Source organism: Perissodus microlepis, chromosome 4 (assembly GCF_051167445.1).
Source record: "Perissodus microlepis isolate ML-2025 ecotype Zambia chromosome 4, ASM5116744v1, whole genome shotgun sequence".
Taxonomy (NCBI): domain Eukaryota; kingdom Metazoa; phylum Chordata; class Actinopteri; order Cichliformes; family Cichlidae; genus Perissodus; species Perissodus microlepis.
In genome coordinates, this window is record NC_140464.1 from 30,214,935 (window position 1) to 30,240,276 (window position 25,342).

The following is a 25,342-nucleotide window of genomic DNA, read 5'->3' on the forward strand; positions in this document are numbered from 1 at the left end:
TCTCAGGTCCTGTGCCAGGTCTTTGCTGGATTTCTTCCTGTTTCTTAAGGACATGACTTTCACATACTGTTCATCTGCTATAGATAGCTTTTAGGCCTGCTGCCTCTTCTTTTGTCCTCCACTTGTCACACACATCATGCTGAGATATGCCAAGAATTTACTTAATAGCTGAGCCCCTCTACTGGGCAATGAAGGTATTCCATGTGGGTCTGCATATTAAGAACTTATTGATACTTGGAGGATTTTTCTTTTCTTTTTTTGATTATTGTTTTGGATAAATAAAAAGGGATAAAGGTATTCTCATCTAGGTTTTGGTATTTAGCTTAGATATACTAGGAAAGCCTTACAGGAGAAACTCATCTAATAAAACAAATTCATCCATTTGGTTCTTGCTACCAACACTCCTGTTTTTGACCTGTTTTTCATCTTGGATATCTCCTCATAGGAAAGAACTGTCAAGCATGTAATGGAGCAGTTCAACGAGTAAATGATCAGAAGATAAAACTGTATTACTGAAAATACAAAGAAATACTTCATATTCTCCATGTGTGATGATCAGAGTTTTGATTAAAGGTTTGGGTGGGCCAAACATGACCCAAAATGAGTTACTGAACCCATAAACTCAGCAGGTAAGTGTTCACAAAGGTCGAGTTTTTCAATTCCTTCCAAAGGATAGGAAGTCGTTTTCCAACCAGAGATATTGCCATCTGGTGCAGGTTTAAGGTGCTTTCACATCGGCTTTATTGTTCTGACTCAGAAGCTGTTTCCACTTTTTATGCTGTCTGTGGATAAACCCAGTAGAAATTGGACTTTTAGACTGCTGTCCTTTTACCTAAAATACTAACTAGGGCTGGGTATCGTCACTGATTTCTAGAATCGATTCGATTCCAATTCACAAGGTCCTGAATCGATTCGATCCACGATTAGATTCAATTCGATTTAAATCTGGGAAATTTTGCCTCAGACAGTCAGAAATATTATAATTGAGATCAGTACATTTACATATTTTTGTATCTATAAAAAGGAAGCTGACACTTTCCAGACTTTATCAAAGGTGTGAGCATCACAGCAGAGGCCTTTGTGTCAAAGTAGCTGAAGATAAAACACAGAAAAACATGAAGGTGGTTTTCCTGTTCTGGGATTTTATAAAAATATTCTGCAGTAGATCAAAAACGAAAGAAAAACATTAATCAACTTATGAACATTACCTCTGAAGTTACAGAGGTTTTATTACAGACACAGCTGAGCGTTTTGCATTTTGTATAATTTTAAAAAGTTTAAATTTGTTCAGAAGCCTGTTGAACGAAAGAAATTAGGTTTTCTTTTCGGAAGTAAGTAAAAGGAAAAAAAAACAGCGGCCGACAGCCTGTAAACAACGGTAAACTTGTGCGTAACAAGCAAGCGAATAATGTAGAAAACAGATTTTGGGGATAGACGGGAAACTGTTCTTGAAGTACAGAGAGAGAGAGAGAGAGCTGTGCATGAAGTGTGATTTTATCCTGGTGGAAGCAAACAGCAAAAGTCAGAGTGAGTCCATGACGATGTTTATGTGAAGCTTAGTTTGGATCTTCTTTTGCTGCTGGTTGGTCAATATTGTTTGGAGAGAGATCAAACTAACAGCTTTAGAATCAGCGCAAAAAGGGCGTAAACACAAAGCGCGGACCTGCCGAAACATCAGAATCAGCGAGCTGTCGGCTTTCAGCCCCGACCCTGTCCGTGCCATCGGGTGAGAAAGGCGACATCTCACTGATTCTGATCCGTCGGCGGGTCCGCGCTTTGTGTTTACGTCTTTGTGCAGAATCCGTGTTCCTGCTCTCATTTACTGTTTTAAATGTTTGGTAGTTGTTGAAATTTTGTGACGTTTCACCTGAGATTCTGGCATTTTGGGCAAAAATACATTTATATAAAAAAATCGATTCAGGATTTTAATGAATCGATATCACGTTATCCAGGCCAGAATCGAATTTAATCGATGAATCGATTATTAAAACCCACCCTAATACTAACTCATAAGTGACATATTGATTTTTTTCCTCTATTCAGGTCCAAGCCGCAGATTCAAAAGGGTAGTGGAAACCATTCAAGCTCAGTTACTGAGTACTCATGATCAGCCTTCTGTGCAGGCATTGGTTGGTGAGTAGCACCAACACACCACCAACAGCACACGGAGTAGTAGCTTGTTAGCTTTACTTCATCTCTCCCTAACTTTACCTCTTGCCGTTTAGATGAGAAGAACGGTCAGCTTTCCCGCCAGCCCAGCACTCCTACACGTCAGAACTCCAGGAGATCTGAAAGCGGATCGGAGCGGGGAGAGGGGGAGCATGCGGCAGACGGGGGGAGCAGTAGCGGAAGCAGCAGCGGAGCCGTCTTACAAAGACGAGGGTCGGGGAAAGACAAGGCCAGACTCTCGCCGTCCAACGGGACACAGGCTCACCCTTGAAAAGAATGTTGTGGAAGAGAAGTGAGGGCCCTATGCCGGGCCCTTTTCTCTTCCTCTCTTTAGTCCTTTCCACATTCTTTCCTTTCCTATTTCCTTACTTCCTGCCTTGCTTCATACTTTTAGTCCTAAGCAATGGGATGGAAAAAGGGAGAAGATTTTCCTTGAAGCTGATCTAGGGATTTAATGAAGATTTCCCCCTGAAATGGCTCGTTTTCTCAGAAATGTATATTTTTGGAGACTACTGGAGCTGATCTCTAATTAGCCCTAAAGGATAGCTTCACCCTGGTGGGACAAGCCTAAAAACAAATGATGTCCAAAAAGCTCCACTTTACTATGAAAATAGAAGAAATTTAGTTCACCTGTTCCTATGGATCGAAAAAAAAGCACATGAAGTTCCCACTGACCAATCACATGCAACACATGGTTCAAACTCAACAATCAAGTTCCCACCCGTCAGTCAGAGTGGCTCGTGAAGATGTTGGTCAGTGACGGAGCGCGTCAAGGCATTCTCATTCCTCATTTCCTGGCTGTCTCATGAATCAGCAAGTCTTTTCAGCATCACCTGACATGACAGGAAACCATCTCTGCTCTCGTCTCATCAGTTTCTAATTGAAGGTTGCGTTAAGGAAGGAAAGTAACAAGAGCTATAGGGAGAGTCCTGTTTTAGACTCGGTTGTGAAAATGGATTTAATTCTTAAATTATTAGCCAACTTAATGCTGTGCTGACAATGGATCTGATGTAGCTATGTAACATAACCCTACAGCAAAGTGAATATCTTAATCAACAAACACAACTTGCTTGAGTGTATGAGAAGTCCCACAGTCATTTCTGAATTACACTTATTTAAAGCTATGATACCATATTGCCTTTAATGAAGGAGAAGAAAAAGTGGATATCCAGTTAGATTTAGCCCCATTTTAAGGACACTAGGACACACCACAGGCAAAATCTCACAAGTAAAAGTGGATGCTAGGGGAGAAAAAGGTGGATACATAAACACAGGATGTCGAGCAGTATCCATTCAGTAGTAGAAAAGAAGAACAAGTTGTGAAAAGCCTCCAAAGCAATCTTGGAGAAATATTTTGTTAAAAGAGGTTTGTCTCATATAACATTCACATGCCATATACACATGGTTTTATTGTTCACCGTAGTTCTGTTCTACATACTGGCTGTGACATCTTAAACTTGCGCCCTAATCGGAACCCCATTTTAACCCTACGCTGCAACCTTCTGGTTGTTTCTGGTTACTGCGTAAGTTAGGATGTAGATTTCCTGCAGAAGTCTAAATCAAGCTTTACCTTCCATAAGTGGATCTCCAACAAAGAAGTGACAAAATCTTTGTTCCCTGGCAAAGTGCACGCCAGTGTTCAGACAAAGCTAGTATGAAGCTTTAGCGTTAAAAATAACCAGTCTCCTTTTCCACAAACAGCAGTTGCACATGAAGGCCTTGCACATATGTAGACCTGTCAAATGCTGATTGTCTTATCTAAACTTCTCAGCATTTCTCTGTTTTTCCTTTTTTGTCCTTGCTCTAACACAAGTCTGTGTTAGTCCAACCAGCAACCAGCGTCAGGATACGGTCACATTGGAAACCCACAAATATTCACCTGATAGCTTGACTTAAGTTACAGTAACATTTTTTCAGAACTTACTAGGTCCTAAGAGCTTGTTTACGTTTCTACATATCCTCTCCATTTTTGTTTTTCGTGTCTTTATAAAGGCCAACTTGAATCAAACAGCTCCAGCTACCCAAAAATGTTGTGAGTAAATTTGTCTTCAATTTCTGATTGTTGGTAGCATGTCTTAATGATGACTTGGTGATGAGTGAGAACCTACACAGATCGTCATTAAAATTTTGGTGAAACTGCCAGCCTTTAAACTTTGAAACACACTATCAGCAAATCGTTTAACTTAACTTTCCTTTGGATGATTTCCTTGGATGATTGAGCATCCATCAAGACTTTACTGAAGCGCTACGCTACAATCTGTAATGTAACCTGATGTATATCTCCCTTGAAATGTGACTACACATCACCATCTGACCATCCCGCTGGCATAAATTCTGGAAATGGCTACTTACGTAGCCTCTACAGAGATCCCGCACACAATAGGAGTTTAGGCTTGACATGTCTTTTACTGCAACCAGCCACCAGATGGCAGTCAAGTAATTTGGTTTAGAAAAATGAGTAGATATCTACTGTTTTTTATTGTTTTTATTTATGAAGTTCCGAATTCTGCAAGCTGCAAATAACTCAGTTATCTTATCCATTTTGCATGAACGGTGCTGTTTTCAGACAGTGACGACACGATGGAAAAACATTATCAACCCTTATTCAGATTTTAGCATTCATGCAGTATTCTTGGATGGCTGTACACACTGCTAGCTTCATAGTTTAGCTACCTTTTCTGTGTTACCTAAATAGATTGAAACAGAATCATTGAAATTAGCAGATATGTAATTTCCTTTTTGTAGTTCTTTTTAATATGTGGTTTCTAAAATTCCTGATATTTCTTTCTTAAAAGTTACACACAAGCCAGCACATGCTGGACAAATATGACAATTTCATTTTGATAAATTTAGAATACAATGAGCTACAGCTCAATATTTGCTAAACCTTTATATGCAGGGTAGGGCGCTGATTCTACCGGGCAGTAGATATATGTGCATGTGAATATTGTACTGAGAAAAATTCAAACCTCTCCCTCAATAGAAAAGACAATTAAGAAATGACTTGCAGGAAACTTCTATGCTCATTTCCAGACCATAATATTTCTACTTTGGAACACTAGAGCATCATTGCATGATTTACAGTTTTTAAAATATAATTTCTTTAATCTTTTAAAAATCCTACCTGTCATTTTAGACCAGGGGTGGGCAATTCCAGGCCTCGAGGGCCGGTGTCCTGCAGGTTTTGGATCTCACCTTGGGTCAACACACCTGAATCACATGATTAGTTCGTTACCAGGCCTCTGGAGAACTTCAGGACATGTTGAGGAGCTAATTTAGCCATTTAAATCAGCTGTGTTGGTTCAAGGACACATCTAAAACCTGCAGGACACCGGCCCTCAAGGCCTGGAGTTGCCCACCCCTGTTTTAGACCCTCCCTACAAGCCCACTTTCTTCCAATTGTCTTGTTTCTGGAAGCCTGCAGAGGGGCAGGACCCAGAGCTTGTAAACTGTACTGACTGAATTATGACTGTAGCAGATGAAGAAAAGAAACTCATTCTGGTTGATGTCAGCTTGACTGAAATCCTTTGGCTCACTGGCATTACTTTTACATATGTTCATTGCATTAATATGTTTAATATGAGCATTCAGCATCATAACACTAGACATACAAATCATAACAGGTCCTCTTAAAGGTAAATGTGGAAGAAGTCTTTTTAAACAGGACACCCGGGTGTTTGTTTGCTTTTTTGCCCAACAGCTGGGCAACAGAAACCCATCCTCAGCTGCATTTCCTTTGATAACAATGCAAAACTGGCAGGTTACAAATAACTGCTTTGTGTCTGTAGTCATAAAGACTCTGTACACAAACTGCCTGGCAAGGAAAATGAAGCCACATGTAAGGAATGAAAGATGCTTTTTTTGGTTTCTACTTTATTTCATTTTTATACTCTGATCCAGCTTTTGCGTATGGGTATGTTTTGTTTTTTTTTAAGTTTTTTAAGTTTTAGAGTCTAACACCAAGATAGCACCAACCATGTGAATGTCAAGAAACGTTTTTGAAACTATTTAAGAGGGCAGAAATAGTTTGTTTGTCTATTTATTGAAAAATTTATTTATTTATTTATTTATTTATGTATTTGTGTATGTATTTATTTGCATTCCTGGATTATTTTCAATAATGGATATAGGTGGTTATAAAGACAGGGAAATGTTAGTTAGATGTCTGGTACTGCAGACAAAAACTAAACAATTAGTCCAAAGTTTTTTTGTTTAAAATTCTAACATTTTAATGCTGCAAAACAGCCCTTTAAGCTTTATGTTGTGATTCTGCACTTTAGATTTATTTTGTCATTATTTTTGCCATTAGAGATGTCCATTTTATAATGCGAGACCAAGATTTCACACACATAAAATACCTTCAGTGAGTCTTTGCCTCTTTTAGGTGTTTGTTCAGTTCATTTTTTTTTCTTAATTGAGACCTCAAACGAAAAGACAGCAGGATGATAATCTGCTGGAATGTTATGTAATTACTTGTTGTAACAAAGAAGTCCGTGTTTCTGTGTGTCTCTATGTACAACACACACGCTAAGGCCTTTCAAATTAAAGGTCCTTTTCAGCCCAGTTAGATATGTGTCTTTGTGGATAAAAGGAGCATTATTATCTTAATTATTGAATTGATTTGAGTGGGAAAATTCCAGTTTGTCCACTAAATTGGCTTAGTAATTTGGCACCAAATTCATGTATTCTAGGTGGTTTTCTGCACTTTGTGTTTAGAACTAACTGGTAAATGTTAGCATGCTATTAGGCCCATCTAAAAAAAAAAAAAGAACTTGGTGAGCATTATACCTGCTGAACATTTGCATATTAACAATATATACACATAGCAATTACAATCTTACTGTTTCAGAGCTACCAATGACTACTGCTGAGCTAACAGTTAGCTATCAGTTAAGAATTGGCATGTTTGGCTAGCATGGTGCATTTACAGACTGTGTGTAACTGTTGTGGGTACACTGCACACAGTTACTTCTTAATTATTACTAACAGTCTAATAAAATATAATTTCACTCTGAACAAAAGCCAAGCCATGTTATTTATCAAATAATTGCGTTAAACTGCTCTAGAATACCAGTACAGTGTCTCCAGTTAGCTGAGGTGATAGCTAGCAAAAGGCTACAGGCCTAACCCAGTCGCAAAACAGCCCTATTCATTCTTAATGTTATTATTAAGAAATTATGTAAGGGCAAGTTATATAAAGTGTCACCCCCTGGGATATTAGCTAACAAGAAAACAAATATTTATTTATTTTTGTACCACCGTGTAAATGAGTTTATTCTGCATTTGAATATGGAAATCGATGGGACTGATGTGGACATTTGAGGTACTGTAGTTTTTGGGCTTCTACTTTGGCTTCATATTTGAGCCCCAGAGGACGTTACTTGCTTGGCATGCTAACATTGACATTTAGCTCAAACACTGCCAAGTATTACAATGCTAACAGTTTACAGAGCAGTCATGTGCACTCCTTGTAAAACATTTTGTGTCGTTTCATGCAAACCAGCTTCATTCCTCACTGACCTTCAGGCGTGTTTGTCATTACATCTTTTTCTCTTTTTTTTTTTGCTATATTCCTGGTTGCTTTTACAAATTCTGCTTCAGCTGCCTATAAATAGTTTAAAAGAAGGAGCTGCAAAATGAAAGTTTTCACAGCAGAGCCCCTCATGACGTTTTGATATCTTTCCCTTTTAGTGGATACAATCACTTGTGCTGTCTTCAAAAATTTTCTTTTTTTCCATTCCCATTCTCATAATGTACACCTGTGGGAAAACCCAGCAGTGAGATCCACACACCTGACAGGTCAGAGTTTGGCGAGTGTCAAAGTTGCACACTCAAATACACAAAAGGTAGTGTTAGATCTTTTTATTAAAACAAAGGTTCATCTTTCATCCACTTAGAAGAGAAAAAGAGCTAAAGGATTGAAATAAGAAGAGGAAAGGAACCTTCTAAATTTTGCTCCACTGAGCAAACACTGCATTTTAATCCATTCAAAGACACAACAGGGCGCTTGGCTTGATTGCGCAAAACTCCCTTATTGAAAGAAATCTCCCCCTCACTCGTTTCCTCCTTTATCCTCCACCTATTCACTTAACATTTTCTACATTTCCCTCCTCCCATTCTTCCCCTTTGTATTCCTGGACTCCTGCTCCACCCATCCTATCCCTCACCACATGCACATATCTCACCTCCGTATATAACCACCCCTCTTGTATACATTTTATACCCAGTATACTTCGACAAAGATGCTGTATACATTTGTATACGCTGTGTGCCTGTCTCCATTGTATGCCATCCATATCTATGTAGCGTTCACTATGTTTTATTGACACTGTAGTCACCATACAATTCTTCCTCTCATCATTATTGCTCATTCTTCTTCTGCAGTTAAAGTTGTACGACTATAATCTCCTATCATGTCCCTCCTCCATGTCCGCCCTTGCTCCGCCACTCAAGCCCCACTCCCAACTCCCATCTTGTGACCCTCCACTCCACACAGAAGAAAAAGAAAGTTTCACTCTGGAGAAATTCATGATGTGAGAAATAAATGGAGGGCGGAGGTGGAGCGTAGGAGAGAGGGTGGGGGTCGAGAAAACAGCTCACCCAATTAATGACAAAGAGAAATGTCTGTAGTATAATTACAAAAGAGGAAAAGTGCACTATTATGACAATGATTATTATTGCCTGTGAAAAATACTGACCAATAAACAACAATGGATATATGTATGTGTTTGTCTGTGATGTGTTTCAAAGCATTCAACTCATTAAAATGCTGAGTAATTATCTTTACTTGAAATTGTATCGAAATCAGTATCATAGTTATTAGTTCCTGTCATTTCCTTCCTTTCCTCAGTTAATGCAACTCAACTGCACAAATCACGTTTATCGCAAGACGCCCTTCAATACACTCTGCACTTGATGGTGTTCCTCAGTCCATCATTTTGGTGACAAAATATCAAACATGATTGTGATGGCTGCACTTACAGCCACACAGTGGTAATACCCACCATGTTAGTGTAGAGGCTTATAAGTAACATTGCATTCACATTTGTCTTTCTTTAAATATAGGAATTAATTTACAGGACAATAAATAACTGGTTTTGGTTTAGAGTTAATTCACATATCCACATAACACTGCATTCTAAAATAAGTGCGCACATTTTAGTTTACACTGTTATGTATGATTAATCTTTTGTTTTCTGAGTTACCTTAGTTGCAGCTGTTCCAGTCCCTTGATTAAGGAGCCAAGGGGTGGAAAAGGGGCAGAGCGAGCTTTAAAGGAAGACTACAAATTGGTTCATGCCATAACTCGGGACCATGGGGGGGAATTGGAGTTCATTATGTTTGGTTTAGTTAGGTTTTGTGTGTTTTACCCCTTCTTGTGTTTTTGTGGGCTGATCAGCCACTATTTAAGTTTCCCCTTTGTCTTGTTAAGTTAGGTCAGTTTGTTTGAGTTATCAGTAGTATTGTCAACTTTGAGTAGAGGTTTGTTATTTTGACCTCTTTTATGGGCCCAAGATTTTGATTCTTTTTGCATGAGTTAACCAATTATGTTTTTTGGGTTAAATAAAAAATCCTTTTTTTGGACTTTAACCTGTGCCTAAGTTTCCTTCACTGCTCGGTCCATCACAATGATGTAAGCCCTTTTTCTCCTAGTAGAGGTTACTGTATTTGGTAACTTGGTGAAACGGGAAATCCAAAAATGGATTCCCCATGCATTTCCATGAGGTCGTCGAACCACGTAGAGTTCTCCCAGCCAATCTGCAAACTTCAAGCTTCTCACAATGAAGTCATGATAGCTGACTAATCACCAGTGGCCTCGACCATTTCAAACTACAGCCCTGTGCCCCGACCTACAGTCATAACACTGAAAGTTAGGACTTCATAGGTGTATTATAACAGTGGCAAATTATTAAAAGTCAAATATCATATGGTTGAAGGGTTGTTCTTCAACCCAAGGGACTTCCGTCAGAAGATAACACATTTATAGAAATTATGAAAACTAATAATGAAATCTGTGTGGGTTTGGTCTGTTTTAGGACCTTATTCTGTTTACCTTCACAAATAGTCAAAAAGTGGCCTTGATGTTGACTCAACTACATTATCTCTTTAGTTACATAGCTGCCTAATCAACTCTTTTACGGAATGATGGAGAATGTCGTTGTCCCATTCTGCCATCAGAGATTGTGAGGGTACGGAGGAAGAAGATGAAAATGTGAAGAGCCCAACTTTATCCCACCAACCCACGATGTCAACACTCTAGGCCCAAGTGACATGGACCACTCTGCCAAGAGGAAGCCTGTGGAGTATGCACTTGAGGTGCTTGTGGATAACAATGCAGTGACAAGGATGATAACTAGCCAGCATCACAAGCCAAGAGGCCCACCAAGAAGAAGAAGAAGCCAACGGTCAGCCAACTAAACTTGATCAGGAAAACCCAGCCCTGGCTGAGTACCAGTGCTCACCATTTAAACACGATAGCAGGTACCAGGTCAGCTTACTGAAACCTTTAAAGCAGCGGTCCCAAACATTTTTTGCGCCACGGACAATATTTTCATGGACCGGTCTTTAAGGTGTCACAGATAAATATAACAAAATAAAACCAGTACCAGTACCAAAAAAAGAAGATTATTCATAACACATGGGAAAAGCAAACCGTCAATTTCACACCCGAGTCTCAACTATTGCAGCCCGGTACCAAATGACTCACGGAGCAGTACCGATCCGTGGCCCGGGGGTTAGGCACCGCTGCTTTAAAGGACATCAAAACTACCTCTGCCACTGTTGAAGATGAGATGATGAACTTTGTGATGATCCTGATATACATGGGGATTGCTGAACTGTCCTCCATTCATCACTACTGGGCAATGGGGAGCAGGAGCCCTCATCTCAGGAACGTCATGTCAAGTCTTTGTCTACGACGTTTCAGGCTGATGAAGGAAGACAACGACAATACTCAGAACACCAGACACTGATCTATTCTTCCAGACTTTTCAGCTTAATGATTACTGCCTTCAGGAGTGAGCCACAGATCTCCAAGCAGTCAGTGGATGAGGTCAAGGTGGTATAGAAATGCAACAAAGACAAATGAGGATTCAAATTGTTTGCCAGTGCCTTTGAGGACTGCCTCGTTCACGATGTGGTTCTAAACAAGGGCACTAGAGCCCCACATTTTCCCCCTGATACCTGAACAAAAAGCCACAGGTACCAGCTGCCATCTTGTCTCCATCCTGGCCAGCACTATATCCTCAACCCCCACTGTCTGCAGGCCACCAGCTCTGCAGTGACACCAAGATGAAGAAATAGGTAAGTTACCATGTTGTTGTCAAACAGTAAAGAAAAAAGCAGCATACTGATGCTCTACTGTAACTCCAAGAAGTCCAACAGGTGGATTATACAAATGTTTGCATGCACAGTTGATGTCAGCCTCACAGATGATGCGCTCATCTACATGTGACACTGTAAAGCTGTTGTTGTGGATGCCATGTCACTAAAAATCTTCAGGAATCAGGAGTTCTTGGATTCTAACAACCAGAATCCACTTGTCTTGCTCCTGAAGGAGCTCAGCATTTTCAGGTAACTCCAACTCTTCTGCTCCTTACAATTGTACCACGACCCAACCACCTGTCTATATCATCAGCCAGACCTGCAGCTACTGCAACAGCTAGGGGAACATGTTGAGGTCAAACTCGGTCTGTAGGGTCTGCAAGTTTCACTTGTGCCTCAATACTGACCTCAGCTGTTTATGCGACCAGACTGGACTGAATGTTGATCCATGTGTTTCCTTCTGTCAAAATGGATAAGGCAGACATATGATTGTAGGTAAATAGCTGGCTCACCTTTAATTTATATGTTCATTCATGATGTACAACCAAGGATTGTAAAGGGAAAATATAACTTGTTGTTTTACAGTTCCTTCAAGTTCCTTTAAGTTTATATGTTTTTCTTAAATTTTTGGGGACATTTAGTTTTTAGAATTTCTTACAGACCAGTTAAGTGACTGGAATTAGCGTGGCTCGAGTTTAGCAGTGATTGATTCAGTGGCCTGTTTTAGCACAGCTATCAATCACAATCGCCCATGGTTGTTAAGTAAGCAGGAAATCAGATATAAGAACTTATCCAAAACACTTTTTACACCAGACGGTTTATTGATGAAATTGGGCATTTTAACATGTGAGTCTATGGAGACTGATTAACTGTTCTTTTAGATATGCAATACATTTTCTGGGGGATTATAATGAGGTGATGGCACTTACTAGACTTAGTGGCAGTGGCCAAACTCTCAGCACCTGCCTTGAGCATGTGGTCACGGCACCAATGGTACCAACCTTTCCCAAGGGCCTTTGGGTAGCGCTTAAGGTGATATTCTAAGGGTCCTCTGCCAGAGCACAGAGGACAGGAGGACGTGTAGGTTTGCTGGGCTTGAAAGCAGATCATAGACGGCTTCCACAAGGAACCCAACCCAACTGGAGCCTTCCTGAATGATGTTAGACCAGCTAATTCTTCAGCAATAAACTCTCCCACCTTCTGCTTCGGTGTCTGAGCCCCACTTTCCTGCACACCTACTCTTCTTTCACCTGCTCAGACTACTTCTTATCTTTGGATAAGATAGGTTAACCATTGCCATGGACCTTGTCAACCTGTATCTTTGAGAAGTAGGCATCAGTCGCTCTGCCAACTAGTATCCTTTCCACCAGTGGTATTTCTCCAACCCTCACTGCATTTTCTTTCCCTTCTGCTGGTCTCTCTGCAGCTGTTTAAATGTTTAGCCATACTGATGCTCATACAATAAATGCAGCCTGGTTCTTGGCCCTGTCGCTTTCTCTTCTACTACTTCGCCCTGCCCCACAGGTCAGCCAAGACAGAATTTTTCTGTCACCAATTAACCTAACGAGCTTTGGACCGTGTTATTTAAAATGTTATTTAATCAATAACACACGCACACACACATATTTTTTTTTTAATCTATTTTCTGTTTTTGGGAACAAAAAATTGGATGTAAATGGAAGCAACCAAATGTTTTGAAAAAACAAAACATAACCATCTACAGCATAGCGTTGCTGAGGCAACAAGCCACATTTTCATGCCTTACACTGGCCCTTCAAAAAAATTCAAATAATGCTACCAGACACATCTCTTTCCAATAAAATGATGAGTTGAAGGTGGTGTGACTTTCATTTGGGGGGGACACCCCTTTCTGCAAGCTGCACTGTATGAGGGACATCTCCATTAGGAGGCAAGATAAAGATCACTATTTTACATGTTTATAGTAAAATAAATGTATATTAAAAAATACTTGTATGTGCATGAATATGTTAAGAAGCATATTTGATTGTTTGTTCTACTTGTTTTTAATTTATTTATACAGTAAAACTGTCAAGGCAACACTGTGCAGTTAGCCCAGTTTTTTTCAGGCAATATAATGCATTTGCATATGTGTGTAGAGATGTGTTTGTGTGCATTTATATGATCATAGTCAATATTTTTTGCTTTACAATCTACTCATAATTACAGGACATGGATGTAAATGGGAATGTGCACTTTCTGTCCTCAGAAAGTGAGGACAGTGCGCTTTCAGGGAGTGACATTGAAGTAGAGGAGTGGATACCTGAATGAGGTTTGCGAGACACATAGCAAGCAGGTCTGGTCTGGATCTGGTATCAAGCCAGCTGACAGCAGCCGGCTGACTTCTGGCATGATAAGACGTATGTCATCCAGATATGGGCCAAGCCTGGCATAGATGGCACTGTCTATCTGATGGCATGCCATATCTGGCTTGATTGTAGCTTGGTGTATGTGGCCCAGGCCTACAGAAAACAGGTCTGGCCCAGATCTGGCATCAAGCTGGCACTTCTGACTGACTGGTGTTTTGGCAGAGTGTATGTCAACCGGATGTGTGCCAGGTCTGGCAATGACACCACTGTTTATGCGATGGCATGCCATATCTCAGGTGGTAGAGCAGGTTACAAACTGCGGAAGGTTAGTGGTTCAATCCCTGTCTCCTCCATTCTGCATGTCAAGAGTGTGAATATGTATGAATGTAGTTAGGAAGCACTCAGTTAAGCAAAAGTGGGTGAATGTGGCATGTTGTATAGAGCAGTTTGAGTAATCTGGGAGAGTAGAAAAGCGCTATATAAAAATCAGTCCATTCAAGGGTCTGAACAGAGTTTCGGCATGTTACTTTTGCACTGTGTTGCATGTTCTGGCACATGTTGTTATTACATGGCTTGATTAAGGTACACATTAGGCTGACATCTGGGGCCAGAGCTGAAACCGTTCTGGGCCAGCACAAGGCCAGCAGTGTGTCTACAACTGGTCCGTGGCTGCACACCACCTACAGATGGCCCACCACAATGAATGACGGCCCTTTGGTGGCCCAGATCAGGTTTGCCAGAGGTAATCCACACATGGGCTAGCACAGGACCACCAGTGTGTCTGAAACTGGCCTTGTGCTGGCCCATGTGTGGGCCACCTCTGGCAAACCAGGTCTGGGCCACCAAAGGGCCGTCATTCTTTGCGGTATGTGGGCCATGTGTAAGCACATTGTGTGGGCCTGATCCGGGCCATACCAATTTTGCTGTGTGTGTGTGTGTGTGTGTGTGTGTGTGTGTGGTCGTGTATTACTTATTGTTGTAGGGACACAAATTTGTTTACACACTCCCATTGTGAGGTCTCGCCTACTTTATGGGGACAAATTGCAAGGTAAATCATTTAATTTTAGGGTGAAGGCTTGAGTCAGGGTTAGGGTAAGGTTCAGGCAGGGACTTGTGATGGGTAGAGTCAGGATGAGTCTCCAGGAAATGAATGTAAGTTAATGTAATGTCCCCAAAAGTGATGGAAACACAACGTGTGTGTGTGGGTGTCTGTTTGTGTGTGTGCGCGCGCGTGCATGGGGTTAGGGTCAAATGTTGGATATTTTGGTGTTTTATTGTTCTGTGAAATGTTTACATTGTTTATTTGTTGTGTATTTATTTGTTTATCCTTGTTGTACTAATACAACTTATTATAGAATAACTTGGCATTTTAGTACCCTTGTCGCACAGTGTTGCCTTGAAGCAACAAACCAATATCTGTTTGGGGTGGGGGGGGGGGCTGGGTGTCAAATTTTATGATTGATATATTATTAGGGAACCTAAAGCTCCCCCAAAATAGGGAGAAATATTTTTTTCCCCCAAAATTAAAAAGTCATGCAGTAGAGGGATAAAATAAAATAAAAATAAAATAAAGCCAAACTAAGACTGTCTCGCACTCTTTTGTTGTTGTTTTCTAGATGTTGTTTACCAGGGTCCCGTTCATGTAATTCAGAAGCTATAATTAATGAGAAAAACGAGCGTATTATAATCACAAGTGGCGGGTTTTCCTACACTGACAGAATTAGTAGTTTTTTGTGGAGAAATTTACAGCAAAGACGTCTCACTCTGACATAAATACATTTGCCTTTGATGTATTTATGTCAAAGTGACATAACCCCCCCCCCACACACACACTTCCTTTCTATGTATTTTTATAACTTTGTGTCAATTTCATGTTATTTGCCATATGCCCATTATGCGTACACATTAAGGCCCATGAGCGTGTGAGAGTGCAGCATCTTTGTACATAGAGACGATCTGGAGGTTTTCAGTCTGTGGCGTGCACTCTGTTGCTGGAAGAGGTGCGGTTCGTATCAGCGTCTGTGTATTAAACTTCACACGGAGAAACCTCGAGAAACTGCAGAGGTACGTTTAGATTAACTTTGAAGACCACTGTTTGAACTGCGACCTTAAAAGAAAAATCTAACTTCTCAGTTTAAACTATTCTGGACATTTTCCGCGCTCTTGGCTTTTGTGAATCTCGCGGGGTGGAAGCTGGTGTCGAGCATGAATGGACCACTGTGAAGTTGAAGTGAAATGGGAGTAATGTGCACTTGCAGTATATATATGCTAACTAACACGGTGTAGTTCACACAAGTGATCTCGGTGTAGGGTTTTAGTGGCAGCTGTTTTTGTTTGGTAGCTCACGCTCCACACTTAGAAGCGATTACAAAACAAAGTGATGGTGAGTGAGCAGGATGGCTGCACTGTTGGCATTTTCTTTACCAAGAATGGAAGGAGCTTAGCCGTATCCAGGACGGGTTGGTGGTGGGAAAGTTCCCCGATACTCAAATCTGCTATCGTTATTCCCTCGTATTGATTTGGTGAGTTGGGACAAGCCCTTACACCAAACAGAACTGACTCATTGGACTTGACCTTGTGCCATGGGCGGGTGTAAATATAGAAACATACAAACAAGAATATGCAAGACATGTCAAAAGAAAGTTTGACGAAGCTAATTATGGCATCTAACTTTCAGTCTGAAAGATGGGTGGGCAAGATAATTAAGATAGTAGTTAAGTAGACTGGTACGAGTTTAAAACCACTGTTTAAAGCACCCGTGTTTGGTGTGTGCTAGTTTAACTTCCGTGTTAAAAAGCTAGAAACAGCTTTCCTACTGGCTATACGTTACATTAAGCTAGTATATGTTAATGCGTTCGTGTGCACGCGCGCCTCCTCGTGCTCGGGTGCGCTAACGGCAGGAAAAACCAGCTTGTCTACGTTGTTCAGATGCTTCATCAAGACACTCCATTTCGTAGTTTTACTAACGTTACTAGAACACAAGGGCGTAGATTTGGCATGGACGGAAGGGACGTGTCCCCACCAATATCCAGCGATTATTGAATTGTCCCCACCAATAATTTGATCTCTTCGAGTAAAGAAAAACTAACCCGATAGAAAGAAAAAAACATCTGTCGACGTCTCATTCACCCAGCGGTGCAGAAAGAGTTCAATTACGTTCTCTACTGGAGTCCTACGTCATGTGACAAATATGGCCAATGTGATTGGCTGAGCCTTTCAGGGAGCTCTGTTTAGTTTTAGCAGCGGCAAGCCTGCGCTGCCAGGGGGAGAGGAGGACGGCAGCAAAAAGGAAGAACCTGGATATAAGAAAGTATTTTTCAAAGAAACCTGTAAGTCACTTAAACTCAAGTTCACTCATAAAATGTGTCCGTCATAATAACGTTACAGGCTATGCTAGGCTTTGGCCCACATCAGTCTAAAATTGTATGTAACCATGAATAACGTGTTTTGGAAACTAACTGCACAACATGCAGCACTATTAGTTCTCTCAGTCTCAGAGCAGCATTTCTAATTTTGATTCAAACTGTCAGAGAAAACTGCAGCCTCGAGCAGCCCGGATATTAGTTTACAGAGGCTGTTAAAATTATATGTCTAACGTTAAATGTTGGAGACACAATAATTTCATCCTAATGGCACTGACATATTCATAGGGTTAATTTTTGAGACAAAATGTCATGAGGTAGTCATGATTTTGCAAATATTCCAACCAACACAAAGCTCAGAGAGTAATGGTGACACAAGATCACAGGTGAAACTGGATGATGACCTGTTGGTTCATGACTGTATTTGAAGCACATGTGTGACTGCATGTATGTGGAATGTCTCACTGTTATTCATCAGGTGACAGAGGCAGCTCTGCCATGTTGTAGCTCAGACAGAGGTGAAGAGGCGAGGTCACAGGTGACTGACTGATGATTTGGTGCTATAGATTAACTAGTATTTATTATCATGACAACTGTTAGGCTGCTGATGTAAATTGCTTCATTAGTGTATATTTGACAAAGAATCTGAATTGACACGTCTCACTTTTTATATGGCACGACTCAATGTGTTATTTTATCAGGTGGCAATATGTCCTAGTGCAGTCAGAGGGGAGGAGCCAGGGCCAAAGGTGAGGCACATCAAGCACAGAATAATAATAATTGTAATCTGAGGATAAAACGCAGGTACTGAGGCTGAAAGAAGCTTCAGTGCTCTCAGAAGACTAAAAAGATGGGTAAGGTTAACAATGACTCAAATGAGATTAAACAATGCTGCTGTATGTCCACCAGGAGAGACTGGACAGTATAGATGTAAAACCAATATGCCAGCAGTTTATCTCAGTTAACGAGAGGAGCAGGCATGTGTGTGGCCCCTTCACATAGTGGACATTGAGTTGTTGTGTGGGACATGTAGTCCATGTCTGTTGCTGTAACAGTAGTTCATGTTTAGAATAAAAACTCCCAGCTCACTGATCTGATCGGGGCAATAGTGCCTAAAATGTTGCATAATTTTGCTGAGAGATCTTTTACTTTGTGGTAATCTGAGATGAGTAGTTTTATGGACAAAACCCACCAGGTCATTCAGTCTTCCCTTAGTGCTAATGTATGAGAGATGTTGGTGTACTATAACTGAACTAATGTTGTTAAGTCCTTAAAGTCATATTCTTTTATTGTCATGACTGTATTTGAAGCTATTTTTATACCTGATTTATATGGAATATGGCTGAAGTGAACTAAACTCTAAAATACTTAGTCATTTGTTTAATAGTAATTTAACATTATATAATTCAAATGTAAAACTGTGAATTGTAATTTTAAATGGTTTAAAAGCATGTACAATAGCATATGTAGGCAAGTATATTTCTCCTTTTATCAAGAAGCAAAGACAAAAAGGGGAAAAAAAGAAACAGGACAGGGTTCGGTGGTTGAATCATCCGTCCCCACCAATGCCAAAACCAAATCTACGCCCTTGCTAGAACAATTTGTTTTGTTTTTTGGTCAAGAGCCAACATTAGTTATGTATTAAAATACTTCCTATTCAATGAAAACGTTGTTTGTTGTTTGGACCTGTGTGTTTCCTTAGTGTTATAGCCTCTATAAAAGCCTGTTGACGCTTAGTCACACAGGACTGGAATCCTATAGGAATTTACAGAGGTCATTTAGAAAAGGTGCAATGGCTTGTAGCTAGTCAAAGTGTGCAAAGCCAGTGAAAGGTCAAGTGTCCGTTTCACCTATTTCTGGTTACATAGGTGGGGGGAGAAGTGTAGTTGTTTAGTTTAAACATAAGGGGTGGAAAACATCTGTCGTGGCTTTCACTGATGACAGACTACCTCGTTTAGAGTATAGATGGCACGATACCACTTTTTTATGTCCGATACCGATATCATAAATTCGGATATCTGCCGATACCGATATGAATCCGATATAGTGTGTTTTTTAATCAATAAAGCAGTTTTTTTTTAATATCTAGCTGCTTTTTGTATAAGTTCATACTCAAGTTTAAAAAAAACCCCACTAAAGCTATTCTGTTATACCTGTATGTTTAAAAAAATTAAAAAAAAATAAATAAATACACTGCACCCAAAATATTTCATAGTTCAGCAAAACTGGTCAATCTAATAAACTTAAACCTGCTCCATCCTCCCTGTTCTGGTATTTTAAAGAGTAAGCAACCTAACTAATAGGGCTCTAAAACTCCCAGCAAAAAAAAAAACCAGCCTCCACCTCATGATGCTTAATTGACGTAATCAACTTTAATTTGATGCAGTGTGGAAAAAATGCACAGAAATAAATTATTTTCCAAGAATAATTAAATAGATTCAACATCTTTCTTCAACAGAATTGCAGACTGCACAGATGGTACCTTCCCAAAGGAAAAAGTAGTATAGCTTACTAGGGTATATTAGACTTAACAGTTACTATATACAGTAATGGACTTCTATACATTTTTCATCAGATGAAAACTTTGGGTGTAAGATTCAGATAATTATTTATTAAAAGCTCGACATTTTAAATGAGAATAAGAAAGAAAAGTATGTCTTTGTGCCCCCTTTCCCTGTTCATGCCCTATCGGCCCCCCTGGCTAAACTTTGCTAGATCCGCCCCTGCACAGTTACCAGCCGTCAGCTACGTAGAAAAAGATCCTGGTGTAGAAAGTAAATAAATTCTAACAACAGCTTATCAAGCTTAAACGTGCTGCTGTTGTTCAGCCGCTGGTTTCCTCTTTCTGGTGCAAAGTGAGCCAAAAACAAAGAAGAGAGACGGACTCGCGACAGAAAAGCCGATCAGCTGATCATTGATCAGTTTCATGATTGAAGTAGCAGCAGGAGAGGGAGGGAGAGAGAGAGGCAGTCGCTCCATATATCGGTTGTTAAGCTTAACGTGGGAATGCTTTACAAACATTCAGAGATGAACTTACACACTTGCTTTACTTCTCTCTGGGATCACTTCCTCGGAGATGAAATGCCGGATTGCTAGCAAGGCTACAAATACACACAGCCGCTCTATCATGTGAGACGAACTGCTGCGATGTGCTACGGTTATGAGCCGAGTTACGCCATGTCGCAAGTTTTTGCTTTTTTGATATTTAATGGATCGGATTACATTTTTTATTTCTCTCCGATATCCGATCCAGTGATTTACGTCAGTATCGGACCGATACCGATACGTAATATCGGATCGGTCCATCTGTAGTTTAGAGTATAAATATATTGCCACAAGTTGCCAGCAGCAGCATTATAGTGACACAGCATAAGTCAAATGTAAGCACAAAAGCATCCCAAGTGATGTTTTTCCTGGAAATTCCAAGTGAAGTGTGTAACTGCTTGACAGTAAAGCAGTTTAACAGTGTAACTACAAAAACAGTGCAAGGTTATAAAACAGTTGGTGCACTGGGTGAAATGTAAATGAAAACAGACTGCAAAGATTTGCAAATTTCATGCACCCATATTTTATTTGGAGTTGAACAGAGAAAATGCATCAAATGTTTGAACTGACAAAATGAATGCTCACAAAAAAAAAATTTGCGATTTGCAGTTTGCACATCTGCTTCCATCCAAATGACATAATTTACAGGGAAAGCCTGGCATATTTCAGCAAAACATTTCTAAACCACGCACTGCACTTATTACAACAGCGTGGCGTTTTAGTAGAAGAGTCTGGCTGCTGAATGGCGTGCAGTCCAGACTTTTCACATTTGGAGTATCATGAAAGACAAATGGTGACTAAAGAAGACCCAGAACTGCTGAGCTGCTACTAGAGCTGGGCGATATGACGATATATATCGTGTGGACGATAGAAAAGTGTCTATCGTGCCATTTGTCTTCTATCGTTTCTAACCTAATTTTATAAATGATTACATAAAATATATCATTAACCCTTTAAAACCGGTCGGAGTGGGCACGCTCCGTTTTGCCTAATTATTTTTAAATCCCTGTATAACTGGAACCATGTAAGCTAGGGCAATAATTTTTTTTGCATATGAAACCGGAGGAGTTGTACTTACATCTTGGGGCGATCGTGGAGTTCGCCTTGTAATCGGAAGGTTGCCGGTTCGAGCCCCGGCTTGGACAGTCTCGGTCGTTGTGTCCTCGGGCAAGACTCTTCACACGTTGCCTACTGGTGGTGGTCAGAGGGCCCAGTGGCGCCGGTGTCCGGCAGCCTCGCCTCTGTCAGTGCGCCCCAGGGTGGCTGTGGCTACAGTGTAGCTTGCTATCACCAGTGTGTGACTGGGTGGATGACTGAATGTGTAAAGTGCTTTGGGGTCCTTAGGGACTAGAAAAGCGCTATACAAATACAGACCATTTACATCTTATGCTACCAGCTTGTCCTCGGTCACGGTTTCCTTCCACATATAGCTTTGCAAAAATTGCATAAAAAGCACTTGCAGCAACAAAAACATAATATTCCAGAAACACGCTTTTCCGATCAGCTTTTCATAACACTTCCTATGTTGGAAGTGTTGTTGTTGGTCAGCGCGAACTATCGCATGTCCGCCATTACCTGCCCGGAACCGGAAGTGACGTCATTTTCGCGGAAAATGTAGTTGTTGTTTTTTTACCTTCAGGGCCTTATAAGCCTATACTGGTGTTTTTAAAAGTTATGTTTGACTTTATGCTTTTCTGTATCATTTCTGGGATGCTTAGAACTCAAATTACACTGTTGGAAATCGTTTATTTTGATGCACATGCTGGTTTTTTTGCAGCAAGTTGGGAAAAGAAAAACTATAGCCAGCCGAAGATACAGCAGTCTTTCACACAAGGCTCTTATGAGAAAACGTCCAAGCGCCATAAACAAACCACAGGAGCCGTCTCGCGTTACATTTGTAAATTCATGGCCCCTGTTTATGTAGTTGAGAAGGACAGCTTTCGTGACCTCGTCAAAGTCCTTGATCTGAGGTACGTTATGCCCGGTCGTAAGCACTTCAGTAAAGTCGAGTTGCCTCGCTTATATGACGCATGCCGGGCCAAAGTAGAGAAGGATGTTTGCAGTGTTGTGCATTATGCCTTGACGACTGACCTATGAACGAGCAGAGATACGCAGCCCTACATGAGCATAACCATCCATTTCATTAACAAAGACTCCACCCTCTGCGCTCGCTGTTTACAGACTGCGTACTTTCCATATGACCACAGGTCAGGTGGTATATTGTGATATATATCGTTATCGTGATATAAAATAATTCGTATCGTGATAAATATTTTTTCCATATCGCCCAGCACTAGCTGCTACAATCCGATATCGGACAAGTTATTAAGTTAGTCAGCAAATACACATACAAAATATTGTCAGTTGAAGATTAAAGCACCTACCAATTTTAATTTTTTTCTCACAAGTTATTATTTAAGCAAGACTGAACCTCTGTACTAATGAAATCCAGCACTGTGGGGCTTTTAAACAAGCCAGTTAAACCTTGTTTGGGTTCACAAGTTATGGTTATGGATGAATCCAGATCATTCATCCGTCCTCCCGAGAACACAACAGTTCTGTGTCCTCGGGCAAAGTTTCAGCAACTGTGCTCATTGTGAGACAGTGTCTGCTTGTCCACATCCACCCCTCCCACATTCACACACACCAGCAGAGAAATAGTTGTTGGAAGTTAGAAATGTGTGGCAATCAGTTGCTTGGCTGCGCAGCGAGAAGAGGAAGCAATAACACAAACACGCTCCCTGCAACATGACTTCAAAGATTGTGTGTTGCCTGCTTTCTGTGACTTTATGGGTGTTGGATCACCATCTTTTACTTGAAACTTTGTTAGTCTGCAACTATGTGGCCCCTCCAGGCTCTTCTCCTGCCCCACAACAGAACCCTTACTGCAAAAAAACATCAGAGAAACCAGTGATGTCATTCAATGTTCCGCTAACAAGGAGCAGCGGTGACTCAGATTATTTAGTCAGTCCTCCAGTGAAACTGCCTGTCAGACTCGTGTTCCTCCAGTTAAACCTTGTCTGTCTGTCTGCTGCTGAAGGCGTGATGGTATTTGCTCAGACTTGCCAAATCCTGGTCAGAAATTTAAATCTGATAGGAAAAAAGGATGAGTTATACGCAATTATACAAGCCAAAATCTAGCTTGTTCCAGAAATGCCACTGAAGTTATTAAATGTGTTGCGTGGAGCTCACTGAGGATGAGACGTGTCGGCGTGGTGGCTGCTGTTTACACAGTTCAGTGTTGAAACAGACTGTGCAACTGCAGGTTTAGTCAAACAGCAAGCAGCATGTACTCTGTGTTCATGGGGCTGCCGTGAGACAACAACATTCCAATGATTCATTAAATTAGTGTAACAATATTGCACAGAGAGCTACGTTGAGGCTTATCAAATTGGCTGTTCACTCATAAAGCAAGCCAAAAATTTACAGGTTATGAAATCTTATCTGAAATCGCTCACATTTTTCTCCACAATCACAGTCAAAGTCATGATGGTTTCCTGGCTGCAGAGATCGAGTTTAGTTTTGGATCAGATAAGAAGTAAACAAAACACCACTTCCTCTTGGTGTTCACATTTGTGCTTGTGTTTCCATAGAAATGGCAGAGGCCCACCAGGCAGTGGCATTCCAGTTCACCATAACACCAGAGGGCATCGATCTGCAGCTGTCCTACCAGGCGCTGAACCAGATCTACCTGTCTGGAGTACGATCCTGGAAGAAGCGATTCAGCCGCGTGAGGGTGAGCATCACAACCCCAGACTAATCAGGCTGTGTACGATTTATTTAAAAAAAAAAATAAAAATAAAAATAAAAAAAAGTTGTTTACTGTTCATTTAAAGCATTTATTTCATTAGAATGTTCAAAATGCAAAATTGTACTAGTTTGATAATTGTTGTTGGGGGGGGACAAAGGTATGAGAATCCCATAAATGTTTAATGCTTGGAGGAAACTCCAGGTGGAATGGTTGGCACATGCTATCACTGTGATCGTGGTTAAATCACCTAGAGATGGCACGATACCACTTTTTTATGTCCGATACCGATATCATAAATTTGGATATCGGCCGATACCGATATGAATCCAATATAGTGTGTTTTTAATCAATAAAACTGTTTTTGTTTTTTTTAACATCTCTCTGCATTTTGTATAAGTTCAAACTGAAGTTTAAAAACCCCCCACTAAAGCTATTCTGTTATACCTGTATGTTAAAAAAATAAATAAAAATACACTGCACCCAAAATATTTCATAGTTCAGCAATACTGATCAATCTAATAAACTTAAACCTGCTCCAACCTCCCTGTTCTGGTATTTTAAAGAGTAAGCAACCTAACTAATAGGGTTGCAAACTCCGAGCAAAAAAACAAACAAAAAAAACCAAACAAACAGGGAACCACCCTCCACCCTCCCCCTCATGATGCTTAATCAACGTAATCAACTTTAATTTGATGCATATAAAAAAAAAAAATGCACAAAAATAAATTATTTTTCAAGAATAATTAAATAGACGTCAGTATCGGACTGATACCGATACGTAATATCAGATCGGTCCATCTCTATTACAGATACAGACAGGTTTCACAGCAGCATCAAAGCACATCTTGCAGGTGTTTCAGGAGCATGAGTCCATAGTGACACTGCAGGTGCACTGTAGTGTTTAAAGCTGAAACCCTTTATCAAGCAGGAAGAAACATTTCGCCTGATATGAGACTTGCTTTAAAGCAGTTTGTTACCTCAGCTCCTGCACAGGTGATTTTAGAGATGGACCGATCTGATATTACGTATCGGTATCAGTCCGATACTGACGTAAATTACTGGATCGGATATCGGAGAGAAATAAAAAATGTAATCCGATCCATTAAATATCAAAAAAGCACCTCACAAAACTTGCGACACGGCGTAACTCGGCTCATAACCGTAGCACGTCGGAGCAGTGTGGTCACGTGATAGAGCGGCTGTGTGTATTTGTAGCCTCGCTACCAAACCAGCATTTCATCTCCGAGGAAGTGATCCCAGAGAGAAGTAAAGCAAGTGTGTAAGTTCATCTCTGAATGTTTGTAAAGCATTCCCACGTTAAGCTTAACAACCGATATATGGAGCGACTGCCTCTCTCTCTCCCT

At 40.5% G+C, this 25,342-nt stretch overlaps 2 protein-coding genes and 1 pseudogene across 3 annotated transcripts in view; all 3 read left to right on the forward strand.

Moving 5' to 3' along the window:
* LOC146389248 (serine/threonine-protein kinase BRSK1-like) overlaps positions 1-8,888 on the forward strand; it is a 37,542-nt gene extending 28,654 nt beyond the window's left edge. For both annotated transcript variants that reach the window (XM_084926984.1, XM_084926985.1), the window contains exons 19-20: positions 2,044-2,133; positions 2,226-8,888. In XM_084926984.1, coding sequence (XP_084783110.1) covers positions 2,044-2,133; positions 2,226-2,440 — 305 coding nt within the window. In that variant the 3' untranslated portion in view covers positions 2,441-8,888. The remainder of the gene's footprint in view (positions 1-2,043; positions 2,134-2,225) is intronic.
* Positions 8,889-10,440: 1,552 nt separating this feature from the next.
* On the forward strand, positions 10,441-11,453 carry LOC146389249 (uncharacterized; annotated as a pseudogene).
* A 4,322-nt stretch (positions 11,454-15,775) lies between these two features.
* The window catches only part of LOC146389250 (carnitine O-palmitoyltransferase 1, liver isoform-like), a 59,665-nt gene continuing 50,098 nt past the window's right edge, over positions 15,776-25,342 (forward strand). Inside the window, exons 1-2 of the mRNA XM_084926986.1 lie at positions 15,776-15,884; positions 23,821-23,963. Of these exons, the coding sequence (XP_084783112.1) occupies positions 23,823-23,963 (141 nt within the window). The 5' untranslated portion in view covers positions 15,776-15,884; positions 23,821-23,822. The remainder of the gene's footprint in view (positions 15,885-23,820; positions 23,964-25,342) is intronic.